The sequence below is a fragment of the Oratosquilla oratoria genome, chromosome 20 (genome assembly GCF_046742065.1).
Source record: "Oratosquilla oratoria isolate Oo_2021 chromosome 20, ASM4674206v1, whole genome shotgun sequence".
NCBI classification, from domain to species: Eukaryota; Metazoa; Arthropoda; class Malacostraca; order Stomatopoda; family Squillidae; genus Oratosquilla; species Oratosquilla oratoria.
In genome coordinates, this window is record NC_134796.1 from 21,744,981 (window position 1) to 21,762,044 (window position 17,064).

At 36.4% G+C, this 17,064-nt stretch overlaps 1 protein-coding gene across 2 annotated transcripts in view; it reads right to left on the reverse strand.

The window, feature by feature from the left end:
* The window catches only part of LOC143036393 (uncharacterized), a 38,837-nt gene that overhangs the window by 19,696 nt on the left and 2,077 nt on the right, over positions 1-17,064 (reverse strand). Inside the window, exon 2 of one of the 2 annotated variants that reach the window (XM_076203693.1) lies at positions 4,108-4,149. The exons of the other annotated variant lie outside the window; for it this stretch is intronic. Within the exon in view, the coding sequence (XP_076059808.1) occupies positions 4,108-4,149 (42 nt within the window). The remainder of the gene's footprint in view (positions 1-4,107; positions 4,150-17,064) is intronic. 2 annotated transcript variants of the gene reach the window in all.

A 17,064-nucleotide genomic window follows, 5' to 3' on the forward strand; every position in this document is an offset into this window, starting at 1 on the left:
ATAACATTAAATAAAATAATGGAAGATGGAGGAAGAATAGTTATAATGGGCGACTTTAATTGCAAAGAAATCTGCTGGGAAGAAATGACAGTAAAGGGTGGAGACGGCTCATGGGGAAATGCTCTACTTGAGATGATTACTGACCACACAATGACACAATGGATACAGGAGAACACCAGGTATAGAAATGAAGAACCATCGAGACTAGACCTAATAATTACATCTGAACCTAGAATAGTGGACAAGATTGAATATAAAACACCAATAAGTAAAAGTGACCACATATTGATTGAACTGGAACTTAATGAAGAAAAATATATGAAAAGAAATGAGCAATATAGAAAAGGAAGAATGATGTATGAAAAAACAAACTTTGATAAAATAAGAGAATTCTTTCAACAAGAAAACTGGGAAGAAATATACAAAGAAGAAACAACAGTGGAAGAGAAATGGAATATTTTGACAACAATTTACAAAAAAGGAGTGGAAAAGTATGTCCCAAGACAAAAACAAAAGAATTTGTAAAATGCTGGTACAACAAAATTTGTAGGGAGTTAAAAGACAAAAGAGACAAAGCCTGGACCAGATGGAAAAAAGACAGAAGACCTGAAAAATGGAAAATATATACCGGTTATAGAAATGAATATGTACAAATGTGCAGAGAGGAAAAGAGAAAATATGAAAAAGATGTCATAGAAAAGTGTAAAGATCATCCAAAACTATTCTACAGATTTGTAAACAATAAACTGAAAAATAAACAAGACTTGGAGAAATTAAGACAAGAGGGAGTTGAATACACTGAGGAAGTAGAAATGGCGGAAATTATGAACAAACATTTTAAATCAGTGTTTACAAGGGAGAACATACAACCTGAAGAGATTGAATGGAAAGAGAAAGTCCCCCCCTATGGAAGAAATAGAAGTAACAAAGAATGAAATATTGACACACTTGAGTAATCTTGATGTCAGAAAATCACATGGACCAGATGATATAGCAAACTGGATTCTGAAAGAATGCAGGAATGAACTGGCAGACAAAATACATAACATACTAATCAGTTCCTTGAAAGAAGGAAAAGTTCCAGAAGATTGGAAAAAAGCAAATATAGTACCTATATATAAAGGAGGAAATAAAGAAGACCCTACAAACTATAGACCAGTCTCTCTAACAAGTACAATAGCAAAAATTTGTGAAAGAATTATCAAAAGTAGATGGGTAAAATATTTAGAAAAAAACAAAGTGTTAAATCCAAGGCAATTTGGATTCAGACAAGGACGATCATGCGTCACCAATTTAATATGTTTCTATTCAAGGCTAATAGATATAATACAAGAAAGAGATGGATGGGCGGACTGTGCATTTCTAGACCTAAAGAAAGCTTTTGACAAAGTACCACATAAGAAGTTGCTTAACAAATTAGAAACTCAAGGAGGACTACAGGGAAAACTACTAAATTGGATGGAAGACTTTTTGCAAGAAAGAAAAATGAGAGTAGTGATAAGAAACCAGCACTCAGAATGGGATGAAGTAAGAAGCGGTGTTCCGCAAGGAACAGTTCTGGCCCCAATAATGTTTGCTATATATATTAATGATATGGATGAAGGAATTGAAAGCTATATGAGCTTCTTTGCAGATGATGCAAAACTACTGAAAAGAGTGAAAACTGAAGAAGATTGTGAATCACTACAGAGAGATCTAAATATAGTACAGGAATGGAGTAGGAAGTGGGAGATGGAGTTCAATAAAAAAAAAAGTGTAGTATAATGGAATTTGGAAAAAGCAAAAACAGAATAACAGGAGCATATAAACTGGGAGAAGAAGGAATAAAAAAAGTAGAAAATGAGAAGGACCTGGGAGTCATTGTTATGAATAATATGTCACCTGAGAAACATATAAATAAGATTTTTGGAGAAACTTATAATCTAATAAGAACAATCAAAGTTGCATTTACATACCTGGATGAAGAAATGGTGAAGAAAATCCTAATCACCCTGATAAGACCAAGATTGGAATATGCAGCAACGATATGGTCACCAAGTACAAAAAAATGTATAAAAAAACTTGAAAGAATACAAAGAGCAATTACAAAACTGGCACCAACACTCTCAAAACTATCATATGAAGAGAGACTAGAAAAACTTGAACTACAGACACTAGAGCAAAGAAGAGAGAGAGGAGATTTGATAGCTATTTACAGAATCATGAAAGGCATAGAAATTACTGATAGAGAGAATCTGATAAAATGGGATGACAGAAATACAAGAGGACACGGAATGAAAACAAAAAAAGACAGCTATAGAAGAGACTTGAAAAAGAACAGCTTTCCTCACAGAGTAATAGACAGTTGGAACAAGTTAGATGAGAAAGTGGTGTGTGCAAAAACAATACATGAATTTAAAAATAGTTTAGATAAAATGAGATATGAAGACGGGACCCCACGAGCATAGCTCCCCTTACCGTAAAATACAACTAGGTAAATACAACTAGGTAAATACACACACACATATATATATATATATATATATATATATACACACAGGGTGTTTGAGATAAATTTGATTATTATTTTATCTTTTGTCATTTCAGAACCATTTGAAGGCTTTAATAGTGGTAAAGTGCAAAGGATAGCTGATTCTGTGTACTACTGGTGGGTGTCACAGCTAGAGAGCATGGATGTGCCAGATTAAAAAATTCAGAAATCTTAGCTGGAGCTCAGTGCTCCTTGAATACCGTGAAGGCCGTGAGATGTGAGCTGGAGAATTGTGACGGAGATGTGGAAGCAGTGTCTAGCCAGAAGGATCATAGCAGGTGTTCTGACTCTGTCTGCACACTGAAATTTGTTGAGAAGCTTAAAAAAATAAATAAATAAAATAAAATAAATAAATAAAAGTGTAGCAAGATTGAGGCAAAGCAATAAGGACCTTGACGAGAGAGATGGGAGTGGTGACTATGAAGAAAGCACTGAACGAGGATCTTCGCTACTCCTCATACAAGAGGCACAAGGCCCAAGTGAACCACCTTACGAAAGCCAAAATCTCCTCAACAAGATGAGAAGAACTTCTGCCAGGACCAGTTGCACAATGTGCTGAACAGGTGGCTAACCTACAGTCCACACTAAGTCCCATGCTTCATGAAGACCAAGTTCCCTTAAACTGTGATGGTCTTTGTGTGTGTTTCCAGCAAAGGCCACATCATGGTGCCCCACACCTTTGAAGATGGACTCAAGACTCACTTCTGATGGCTATGTTGAGTTGCTGTCCACTGCTGTCAAGTGCTGGGTGGAGAGGGTGGGTGCGGGAAGACCATATGTGTGGCAGCAGGACTCAGCTCTGTGTCACACCTCCAGGAAAACACAGAAGTGGCTGTCTGAGAACCTCTACCACTTCACCGGTCCCAACATCTGGCTCCCCAACTCGCCTAATTGCAACTCCATGGACTATTATGTGTGAGGCACAGTTGAAAAAGACACCAATCATACTGCAACACCAAGAGAACAAACTGACAGCCAGGATCAAACTGCTGTTCAGGCATCTCTTGAAGGACATTGTGAAGGCTGTATGCTGCAAATTCAGGTCCCACCTGGAGGCCGTGGTGGAGGCTCAGGGTGGCTTCTTTGAAGGAGCTGTATTTGGCAAAAGATCTTCTAAGAGATGCACTTTGAATTTAGAGAATACAAAAATTTTTGGCCAAGATATGACATTTTCCTTTCCTTTCTGAAAAAGTATCAAACTTATCCCGAATTTATCCTCTCCAGCTAAATACACTATACTAATTACTTCCCATTTCCAGCAGTGCACCTTACCACCAATTAACGCCACTGCATCACCTTCATCCACTAACACTAAGACATCATCTTGGGTAAGATATTTTTCCGTTCTCATTATCACCAAGGAGTAGCATGGTCATAACCCATTTTTCTTATAAATTACTCAATGAACATGTCCTCTTTGACTCAACATACAGACACCATACACAAAGCCACTCTATACTCAATTCAAATACACCAAATATGTCCCCTCCTTCTGGTAACAACTCTTCAGAAAATTCACCTGCTACTCAAAACACCATGACAACAGAAAAACATAGTCAAGGATGAGACAACATTACCTCTCTTCAATGGCAAGAACATTCCTGTGCACAATTTCCTCTCTGAAATTGAATCAGAGATAACATGAAGAAATGCTACAAATGACAAGACAAAAATATCCATAATAACATCCAAAATAGATGAGAATAATACATTAGCTGGTTATGTTGTTCAGTCTGATTTGAGGAAATCAGTCTGATTTGAGGAAACCTACGAATATTAGGAATTTGTATAATATAAAAAATTCTCTGCTGCATTTGAGCCACTTGGAGCATTTTCCCCTATATACTCTTTGGCAAAAACTTACAATCATGGTCCACACAACACAAAAGAAAAAGCAGTCAAAATAACTTCAACACTTAAAAGTGAATTCAGTGAAAGCCTCAAAACTCAGACTGGGTCTCACAAACAAAATACCATTGGAACACATAGTCTCACTCATGGCATACTTTCAACTACTCTACCAATTACACCCAGACACACTTCAGAAAGCTAGCACAATTCCATTCACACTAGGTACACTAGGGGAATTCTCCAGAAAATTCTTTGACATGGACAAAGCTATCACTCAGATACAGAGCCAGTCAGTAACCATCACACCCACCCATACAATAGCCCAGATCACATGGTCCCCCTCACACACTGAGCTGTCAACAAGTGCTCCTGTAGGCTGCATCCATAAGATGAAATTTCTCAATAGTGCAAGGAGAACAGGAGGCCTGGGTTGTATTGAGTGGGAAGGGGAATTCTTGTGGTTGCCCGAGATGGTCTAGTGCAGTGCTATTTGTGGCTATTGAGAGAAAATGGATGGGAATCAGGGTGGAACATGGAAAAATGGCAGCAAGAATCAGGGCGGCACATGGAAAAATGGCAGCAAGATTGAGCCAAACGTCAACACAAGTGCAGAGTACTCTAGCAGCACAAAACCAAAGCTTAATGTAAACAAAGGTCTTGAAACACTATGGCAACTTCAAAAGTTAAATGAAGATGAACCTTTTTCTGGATTTGGTGAACGAGAGAAAAAACTTGAGTAGAATCATAGACATAGAAAAAGAGATGAGTTTTAGCAAGAGTTCATGGGATAGAGAAATCATGGATGTAAAGAGATTATGAATCTAAGAAAGGACTACCTCAAAATAAACAAAGAGGTGTGTGATTTAAAGAAAAAGAATGCTGAAATAATTATGAGCTAAGTGAATTAAATAATTGAGGTAAAATGTGAAAATGAAAGGATGAAAAACAATACCAATAATGCGACTTTAAAAACAGTAAATGATCAAATACAGGCAATGTTTGAAAAAACTGAGGAAAATATAGGAGAGGAAAATTTGCAAAGGATTAGAAAAGAATGGAAACAAAATCAAGAAAGTGAAAAGATAGCTTTTAAAGAAATAGTACAACTAATGCAGTAGAATGCAAAGGACACAATTATTCAAGTAATCTAAGAAAAAGCAAATTGGGTTAGAGATACAATGGATAAAAAAAGTGTATTGTAGTATATAGACTAAAGAAAAAACATGGCCTGGTTAGGTACTTGAGAGAAAAAGGAAAAGAAATGGCAAGAACACTTCTAAAAGTACAATATGGAAATCAAGAAATAGAAAAGGAAATAGAAGTGTACAGAATGAGACAATACACAAAAGAAATTGACATCTAAAGAAAATTAAGGTCACAACTGGTAGAAGACATATTAGCAAAATCAAGAAAGTTAGCAAAGAGTCAACACTACCACAACATATGGATAAAGAGAGACACGAAGGTTGAGGAATGAGAGAAGACACTAAGAGGTAAAGCTAAAGAAAAAAACAAGAAAAAATATAGATAAAAAAAAAATGAGTGCTACTGGAGTGTGTTAGACATGAGGCTGAGAAAATGGTATATTCAGGTAAGGAAAAAAAAAAAGGAATAAAAAACAAGATGGTGAGAGAAAAAAATCAAAAGTGGCTTATACTTAGATGGACTGATCTCAGGATTAAGTGAACTAAATGATTACCTGTCAGAAGAAAAACCAGACATAATGGTAATTGTGGAGACGAAATTAAGGGGTCCAACACCACCAAATAATGTTGGACATGGATTATAATAAATGGATTAAAAATAGAGACAAGAAACAGGGTGAAGGAGTCATGTTTTTGGCTATGAAAAACTTAAATGTGACAATGGTTACAGATGGTAAAAACAGTGTGGAAATGATCATGATAAATTGAAGATAGTGACATGAAAAGTAGAAAGTTTGTGGTGATTTATGTGCCCCCAAAAACGGGCTCTTGGAGAGAGGGTGAGTATTCTAAAATGTTAGAAGATACAAGGCATTCATTAAATGAGATGCTGAAGGATGGAAGAAACCTGGTACTTATGGGAGATTTTAACTGCAAAAGAAATCTGTTGGGAAGAGATGACAGTGAAAGGTGGAGAGGATCAATGGGGAAATGTATTGACATGACTATAAAACATACAATGACACAATAGGTAAAAAAAAAAAAAAAAAATACCAGATATAGAAATAATGAAGAGCCATCATGACTAGATTCAACATTACATCAGAACCAGAAATTGTGGATAAAATTGAATACAAGACATCACTTGGGAAGAGTGGTCACATATTAATAGAGTTTGAACTAAAGGAGGAAATACAGAGAGAAATTAGAAATATAGAAAAGACTGATGTGTGATAAAATGGACTTTGGGAAACCTAAGATTTTTTTTTCATAATGTGAGTTGGGACAATTTCTATAATGAAGAAACACAAATGGAAGAAAAATTAATGATTTTGATGGAGTGGATAAATATGTACCAAGACAGAAACAGAAAAAAATGTATATCAAGTGCTGATTTACCAGAAGGTGCAGTGAGGTGAAAGATAGAAAAGATAAAGTTTGAAAAAGATGGAAAAAGATAAACCCGAAAAGTGGCAAATATACATAAATCAAAGGAATACGTAAAAGTGCCTATAGAGGAAAAATCAAACTATGAAAAAGACATAATAGAAAAATATAAAGACCAATCTAAACTATTCTAAAGATATGTGAATATCAAACTTAAAAACAAACAGGAAATGGTGAAACTACATCATGGAAATATAGAATACACAGATTTAGAAATGGCATTGGGATGAAGGGTGTGAAGTGGGATCCCCCCCATGAGGGAAATAATACAAAAAGAAATAATGGATCAATTAACGAACCTTGATGTCAGGAAATCACATGGCCCAGATGGAATTGCAAATTGGATACTAAAAGAATGGTTAGAAGAACAAATGGACAAAATATATATGTTGCTCACTCAAAGAATGAAAAATACCAGACTGGAAAAATGCCAATATTGTACTAATATATAAAGGAGTAAACAAGGAACACCCAACAAGTTATACTGGTTTCCCTTACAAGCACATTAGCCAAAAATTGTGAAAAGGTTATTAAGAATAGATGGAAAATACATCTGGAAAAAAAACAATATACTAAGCCTGAGACAATTTGGATTTAAACAGGGAAGATCATGTGCCACAAATTTGATCTGTTTCTACTCAAGACTAGTTATAATACAAGAAAGGGACAGATGGGCTGATTGTGTTTTCCTAGACTTACAAAAAGCTTTCAACATAGTACCATATAAAAATTATTAAAACTGGAAACCATAGGGATACAAGGCAAACTACTGAACTAGATGGAGGATTTCTTGCATGGAAGGAAAATGAGGGTAGTGCTCAAAGATAAGAGTTCAACTTGGGAAGAGGTGATTAGTGGAGTTCCACAGGGATCAGTATTGGCTCCAATAATGTTTGCTATTTATGTGAATGACATGGGTGAAGATGTGGAATGTTACATGAGCTTCTTTGCAAATGACACAAAATTGCTGAGGAAAGTGAATACTGAAACTGACTGTGAATCACTTCAGAAATATCTGAACAAGGTTTGGAAATAGAGTCAGAGGTGGGAAATGTAGCATAATGGAATAAGAGGGAAAAAAAGCATATTAGGACAATATAAAATTGGTACAAAGGAAGTAAAGAAAGTGGGATCTGAAAAATCCATGAATAGTCAAGTCCGTGAATGGTGAACCACAAATAGGCAGGAGTCAATTGTAATATTCTGTTGTGGAAATGCACATGACCCCATGGGTGAAGAAGTGATTCACATAAGATGGAATGACACTACTACATGGCTGGACTTACTACTTCCCAAGAACTAGATACCACTGGCTCATTGAAATACATTTGCCCTATGAGAAAGTGACCATGTAACACTTGAATTTCAATTGAAAGGTGAGGCAAATGAAGAACCGGACTGGAAAGAATTTAAGAATGTCACCACAACTAAGAGGATTTTTTTTTTTCATCTACAACTAAGAATGAACAAAGATGAGCTGAGGATTAGTGGAAGGAAGAAACGAAAACGAGCTTGTCTTTGAATGGTGAATTATTAAGGGCATTACAAATTTTGAAGCAGCCTAATTGTGGACATGATGTGTCTTGCTACACTACTTCTGACCCAGGGCAGTGGACGAGATGCAGGGATTACACGTCATCCAGGAGGAGCCACGAATTTACCTAGTTGTATCTTATGGGAAGGGGAGCTACACTTATTGTGTCCTGCCTTTGTATCTCGCAGTCTCTAGTTTGCTCTTTAATTTGTGTATGGTTTTTGCATATAATTTTTCTTCAGATCTCTTCTTTAACTATCCTTTTTGAGTTTCTTTCCATGTCCTCTTGTGTTTCTCTTGTCCCAATTTAGTAAGTCCTCTCTATCAAATATTTCTGTGCCTTTCATGATTCTATAGATCAGGGGCAGGCAACCTTTTCAGAGTGAGGACCAAATGAGACTTTTGGAAGGAGGCCGCGGGCCATAGTGAAAAACAAAATCCCCAGAATTGCTCTATTTTATACAATACATAGAATACAATGAATAAATTATACAAGAATTGCATTGTAAACACTACAAATCAATGAAACTGCTGGTGCTGTTTGCCATGAAGAGGTATTTCCATGTCTGGCTCTATGGTTGAGGACAACAGAATGTCATTGAGGTGGTGGTCTGAGAGTTGGGAGCAAAGGTGAGACTTCATGTACTTCATATTAGAGAAGAGCTGTTCGCAAAAGTAGGTGCTGCTGAACATGGCTACAATGTGTTGAACATGCGCAATGTATTTTTGAAAATTGTTAGAAGGGAGGACGATGCCACAGAAGGACAACAGAGAAGAGGTGTGGAACTTCGCCTTCATTTCATCGTTGCACTGCAGGTCCACTAACTCCATCTGCAGGGAGGCAGGGGCGTCTTCCACGGGAATCTGTACTGACCAAAAAGCTTACGTACCTTGCTTCATTATGAAAGTCTAACAGACACTGACCGCTGGTTGCTCTGGCAGTGGCAGGATTATAGACTGTGCAGTGAGGGGCAGAGTTGCCAAAACAGTATCTGCCAGCAGATGTTGTTTGGCAGATTTTAATTACATGATTTTAATTACATGATTGTCCGACCTGAATGATAAACTGAAGACACCGTCCAATATATCACAATATACTCATTGAAACTGAGCTAAAGGAAGAAATATACATGGAGAAATGAAAAGCACAGGAAAGGAAGTTTGATGTACAACAAAACGGACTTTGCAAAACTAAAGAAATTCTTCCAGAATGCAAACTGGGAAAAATTTTACATGGAAGAGACAAAAATGGAAGAGAAATGGAATATCTCGATGGATAATTACAATGAAGGGGTAAATAAACACGTACCAAGACAGAAGCAAGAGAGAGTGTACATTAAATGCTGGTTCAACAAGAGATGCAGTGAGGCAAAAGACAGAAGGGACAGAGCTTAGAAAAGGTGGAAAAAAAGAAAAAAAAAATGGAAAATGGCAAGTCTATAAACTATAGAAATGAGTATGTTAAAGTGAGAAGAGAGGAAAAAAGGAACCATGAAAATGATATTATAGATAAATGCAAAGAGCAACCCAAACTATTCTATCGATACGTGAATGGTAAACTTAAAAACAAGCAAGAAATGGTGAAACTATGCCAAGGAAATATAGAATACACAGAAGATTTAGAAATGGCCGAAATCATGAAAAATCACTTTAATTCTGTCTTCACTTGAGAGAAAACACAATATTGGAACGAAGGTAATGAAAGACAATCTCCCCCATGAGCGACATAACAATAGCACAAAATGAAATATTAGAACACCTATCAAACCTTGACGTCATGAAATCACATGGCCCGGATGGAATTGCAAATTGGATTCTAAAAAAATACAAAGAAGAACTAACGGACAAAATACATAACATAATAAATTGCTCACTCAAAGAAGGAAAAATAGCAAAAGACTGGATAAAATGCTAACACTGTACCAATACATAAAAGAGGAAACAAGGAAGAACCAACTAACTATAGGCCAGTCTCATTAACAAGCACTATTGCCAAAATTTGTGAGAAAATCATCAAGAATAGATGGGTAAAACACCTGGAAGACAACAATATGATAAACCCAAGACAATTTGGGTTCAGACAAGGAAAATCATGCAACACAATCTTAATATGTTTCTACTCAAGATTAATAGACATAGTACAAGAAAGGAATGGATGGGCTAACTGTGCCTTCCTGGATTTACAAAAAAGCTTTTGACAAAGTACCATATTTGGATGAAGAAATAATTGAAAAAATATTGGTCACACTGATAAGGCCTAGACTAGAATACGCAGCGACATTGTGGTCACCCAGTACCAAAATTAATATAAAGAAAATAGAAAGAATCTAGAGAGCAGCAACAAAAATGGCACCTGCACTTGCAAACTTGTCATATGAGGAGAGATTGGCTATACTAGATTTACCAACTCTGGAGCAAAGAAGAGAGAAAGGTGACCTACTGACCATCTACAGAATCATGAAAGGCACAGAAATACTTGATGGAGAGGACTTGTTTAACTGGGACAGGAGAAGCACAAGAGGACATGGAAAGAAAATCAAAAAACATAGTTACAGAAGAGATCTGAAGAAAAACAGTTTTCCACAGAGTGGTAGACACTTGGAACAAACTGGACAAGGAAATAGTGTGTGCAAAAACCATTCATGAGTTTAAAAGCAAACTAGACACTGCGATATACAAAGGCAGGACACCACGAGCGTAGCTCCCCTTCCTGCAAAATACAACTAAGTAAATTATCTTCTTTCTGTGTGTGTGTGTGATTTCTTCATGGTCTTGGATCATGTGTGGGACTCATGATTGACAGCTACTTCTCTCCCAGATGAGAGCTCAGAGCTTATTTATGATTGATCTATGAGTAATGCTGTTACCTTCTACCCACACACCCCCAACTCTCCACCCACAGGAGTTGGAGTAGCTATTCGCAGCACAGCGATACTGAAATTATTTCAGCCCTGGGTGGGATACGAACCCAGACCCCCGTAGTGGCATCTGGGAACTCTACCAACTGCACCATCGAATCTCTCACTCTATGTTGTGTGTATTTACCTAGTTGTATTTTACAGGAAGGGGAATTATGCTCGTGGTGTCCCATCTTCATATCTCGTTTTATCTAGACTGTTTTTAAATTCATGTATCGTTTTTAAATTCGTGTATCACCTTTCATGATTTTGTAAATAGTTATCAGGTCTCCTCTTTCTCTTCTTTGCTCTGTCTGTAGCTCTAGTTTTGCTGGCCTCTCTTCATATGATAGTTCTGAGAGTGTTGGTGCCAATTTCGTAATTGCTCTTTGTATTCTTTCAAGTTTTGTTATACATTTTTTTTGTACTTGGTGACCACGTCATTGCTGCATACTCCGATCTTGGTCTTATCAATGTGATCAGAATTTTCTTCACCATTTCTTCATCCAGGTATATAAATGCAACTTTGATTGTTTTTACTAAATTATAAGTTTCTCTAAACAATTTATTTATATGTTTATCAGGGGACATATTATTCATAATAATGACTCCCAGGTCCTTCTCATTTCGTACTTTTTTAATTTCTTCCTCTCCCAATTTATATGATCCCACTATTCTTTTTTTGCTTCTTCCAAATTCCATTATACTACACTTCTTAAGATTGAATTCTATCTCCCACTTCCTACTCCATTCCCATACCTTATTGAGATCACTCTGTAGTGACTCACTATCTTCTACAGAGTTCACTTTTTTCAACAATTTTCCATCATCTGCAAAGAAGCTCATATAACTTTCAATTTCTTTATCCATATCATTAATATATATAGTAAACATTATTGGGGCCAAAACTGTTCCTTGTGAAAATCCACTCATCACTTCATCACAATTTGAGTGTTTGTCTCTTATCACCACCCTCATTTTTCTTTCATGCAAGAAGTCTTCCATCCACTTCAGCAGTTTGCCCTATATTCCTCCTGTAGTTTCTTAGTTTCTTATTTCTTTAGCAATTTATGTGGCACCTTATCAAAAGCTTTTTTAAGGTCTAGAAATGCACAATCAGCCCATCCATCTCTTTCTTGTATTATATCTATTAGTCTTGAATAGAAACACATTAAGTTTGTGACGCATGATCGTCCTTGTCTAAATCCAAATTGCCTTGGATTTAGTACGTGGTTTTTTTCCAAATGCCTTACCCATCTAATTTTGATCATTCTTTCACAAATTTTAGCTATCGTACTTGTAAGAGAGACCGGTCTATAGTTACTATGGTCTTCCTTGTTTCCCCCTTTATATATTGGTACTATATTTGCTCTTTTCCAATCTTCTGGAACTTTTCCTTCTTTCAATGAACTGCTTATTAGTCTATGTATTTTGTCTGTTAGTTCATTCCTGCATTCTCTCAAAATCCAGTTTGCCATTTCATCTGGTCCATGCAATTTTCTGACATTGAGATTGAGATTACTCAAGTGATTCATTATTTCATTCCTTGTTACTTCTATCTCTTTCATAGGGGGGACTTTCTCCTCCCGCTCGATATCTCTAGGTGTATGTTCTCCCTCGTAAACACCAATTTAAAATGCTTGTTCATAATTTCTGCCATTTCTATTTCCTCTGTGCATTCAACTCCTTGTCATAGTTTCCTTAATTCTTGTTTGTTTTTCAGTTTGTTGTTTGCAAATCTTTTAAATAGTTTTGGTTGATCTTTACATTTTTCTATGACATCCTTATCACATTTTCTCTTTTCTCCCCTGCACACTTGTACATATTCATTTCTATAACCAGTATATATTTTCTATTTTTCAGGTCTTTTGTCTTTTTTTTTTTTTTTTCATTTTATCCAAGCTTTATCCCTTTTGTCTTTTAACTCCCTACATCTTTAGTTGTACCAACACTTTACATATCTTTTTTCTTGTTTTTGTCTTGGAACATGCTTTTCCACTCCTTTATCAATTTTTGTCCAAATATTCCATTTCTCTTCTACTGTTGTTTACTCCTTGTGTATCCTTTCCCAGTCTGCTTTTTTGAAAGAATTCTCTTATTCTATTAAAAAAAAAAAAAATTCATACATCAATCTTCCCTTTCTATATTGTTTGTTTTTTTCCATGTGTTTTTCCTCATTTAGTTCCAGTTCAATCAATATGTGGTCACTTTTACTTATTGGCATCTTATATTCAATCTTGTCCTCTATTTTTGGTTCTGATGTGATTATTAGGTCCAGTCTCGATGGTTCTTCCTCATTTCTATACCTAGTATTCTCTTGTATCCATTGCATCATTGTATGTTCTATAATCATATCAAGTAGTACATTTCCCCATAGGTCATCTCCATCCTTCACTGTCATCTCTTCCCAGCAGATTTCTTTACAATCAAAGTCACCCATTTTAACTATTCTTCCTCTATCTTCCATTATCTTATTTAGTGTTATCCTTGTGTCTTCTAACATATTTTTGTGTTCTCTCTCTTCCCACAAAGCCGTTTTAGGAGGCACATAATTTATCACAAACTTCCTGCTCTTCCTATCCCTGTCCTCCACTTTCATAATCATCTCTATTTTTTCTATTTGTGACATTCCTCACATTTATATCCTTCTTAGTCGGGAACATAACTCCACCCCTTTGTTAACTCTCTGTTTATAATCCAATAATTATATGCACCATGTCCTACACTGTTGGGTGGTAGTGGACCTTTCAATTTTGTCTCTACAATTCCCATTATGTCTGGTTCTTTTTCCTTCAGGTAATCATTCAGTTCGTTCAAGCCTGTTATTAAGCCATTTATGTTTGTGTAAGACACTTTTAATTTTCTGCTACTTCCATTGTGTTTTCTGTTTCCTTTCCATTTTTCTCTGCTATGAACCATTTCCTTTCATATCCACTACTCTCCAATATAATTTCTCTTTGTCGGACTGTTCTTTTCTCATTTTTTCCCTTAGCTTCTAGTCTTTTTCTCATCCTCTTTCTTCTTTATTCATTTCTCTTTTTATCCATACCTGTTTATATTGATCATTGTCTGCTAGTTTCCCTGTTTTTGCTAAGATATTCTCTGCTGTCTTTTGTGACCTGAATTTGATCTTAAGTGGTCTGGTCTTATCTGTATTGCATTTCTCTAGCCTATATATTTCTTCAATTTCTTTCCCTGTTTCTTGTTCATCCTCTTGAACTACTAATATCTTGTTTACCTTTTCCTTCTCCTCTTTTACTCTTGTGGTTCTATTTGGATTATGCTTTTCTTCCATCCCTAATATAATTATACATTTCTTTTTGTCTGTTAAGTCTCTTACTATATTCTCTTTTTTTCTCATCACTTTAATCACTGTGTCCTTAGTTTCTTTCATATATTGTGTTACTATATCTCTAGATATGATTTTGTTGTTCTCTTTGACTTTTCTCCAACCCTGTGCTTCTTTTGCTATGAACCCTTTATTCTCTTTCTTATTGTTCTTTAATTCCTCATTCTCATCTTTTACTTCTTTTAACTGTCTTTTTAATTTTTCTATTTCTTTAGTTAGCTGATTCTCCTTCTTTAGTTCTTCCAGTTTATCAACTCTTTGGGTAACTAGTGTTAACTGGTTAAACCTAACCTCCCGTTCTTCATTAATTTTTTTTAGTTTCTCCTCTAGATTAATTAGTCGGGGGAGGTTGTCACCTCCTCTCTCATTAAATGAATAAAAGCAGCTATCTTCTCTTTCCATTGAGTTGTTATTATCTATATTTCTGCTTTTGACACTTCTGCTTCCTTGTTCTTCCTCGTCTGTGTGTTCTGCACCTCTTTTGTTTACACCCCTTCTAAAATCCGAGGCCCGTTCGTCCCCTTCCTCATTTCCTTCCATTTTCCTCAGTAATCCCTCTCTTCCTCCTTTTTCTTCACCTTCCCACTACACCACGAGCTTCCCCTTCCCTATTAATACAACAAAGGTACTCCCTTGTTGTTGAGATGTGTGTGTGTACAAAACCTAGATGTAAACTCCAAATATATGGAACTAAAAATTCTATTGGAGAAATTTCTCTGTAAGTCATTATGTATGCAAATTAACAGATTGATTTAATTACAAAAGTAAGAATGCAATGCTGTAATTAAACTCCTACACCTATGGTACTTGTGAAGACACAGGAAGAATAAGGCTCACATTATGCTACACAATATTCACAGGATTTCATATTTGTATTCATTACAATATGGCTCCTACTCCACCTATGATAAAATATTATTCTGTTGTTCCCTGGTCTCTCTTGCAGAAGACCCCCCAGCCTTCAGGTAATCAGCAACTGCCTCCAGGTGTGTCCACAATTCACACCTGTCACTTGAAGTTATTGGAGCACCACCAAGAAATACTGGAGGCAATAAAGGAGGGAAAGAATGCAGTCATAATCTACTTAGCTTTTGCCAAAGCTTTCAATAAAGTGGACCATGGGCTGCTGCTACATTGACTTAAAGTCTATGTTGTCTATGGAAAGTTGGGGATATGGATCCTCCACAATTTCCTTTCAAATCATTTTCAGTGGGTGTCAGTCCAGGGCAATATATCCAAACCAAGCCTGGTATAATGTGTTCCTCAAGGCTCACTGGTGGAACCACTTCTGTTGTTAATAATGAAAGAAGAGATAGATCAAGACCTCCAGCATTCCCAGGCCACATCCTTTGCCGATGACACAAGTTTCATAAAGCACATGTTTCATGATAACATTACAACTTCAAACAGATCTAGTCACAGTGCTTGAATGAGCAGTAAACAACAACATGCAACTAAAAAGTGATAAATCTGAGTTAATCAGATATGGCCAAATGCAGGGACTGAAGACCACAATAAGCTTCCTTTGCAACCAGCATAACATTCGAGGCCAAATACCATGTCATGGACCTCTAAGTATATACAAGTGATGATATCTTCACATTACACTATGAAAATATAACAGACACAGTGTAAAGACTCACTGGTGGGATACTTTCAACTTTCAGACCCAGGAAGCAGGACTGTGTGCTAACACTATGGAAATACCTGGTTCTCCCTAGGCTAGGGTACTCCTGTGGTTACCACATTGAGTGAGAGACATATCATGGATAGAAGCAGTACAAAGAACATTTATGAGCTGAATTGAATGTGTGGAACACCCCAACTACTGGGAGAGGCTTCACAATCTATTTGTACTCTGTACCGCAGTGCCAGGACATCATCATCTATATGGAAGATCCTTAAGTACCAAATGTTGTCCTCACAGAGCACCACCCCCCAAGATGAAGCAGGCTATGGTTCATCAAGAGAGCAGGTGTATCTCCAGGGGTGAGGAGCATTATCCACCACAGCACCACCTATGTTTCATCTTGTCTGTTCAATATAGTGCATCCAAGAATAAGAAACCTAACTGGTATATCACCAAAAATATTCAAGTACCAAATGAACAAATGACTGTCACCAGTACCAGACCAGCCACCAATGCCAAGCTATCCCACTGGTAATAGAAATCTCCTCCAAGACCCAAGAGTAGAGCTGTTTGGAAACAGTTCAGCTTTGTCCAGTCAATGTAATTCTACTAATTAAATGCAAAGTAAGACCAATACAAGATTTATCTAAATTTGGATATCTAATCATAAACAAAACATACC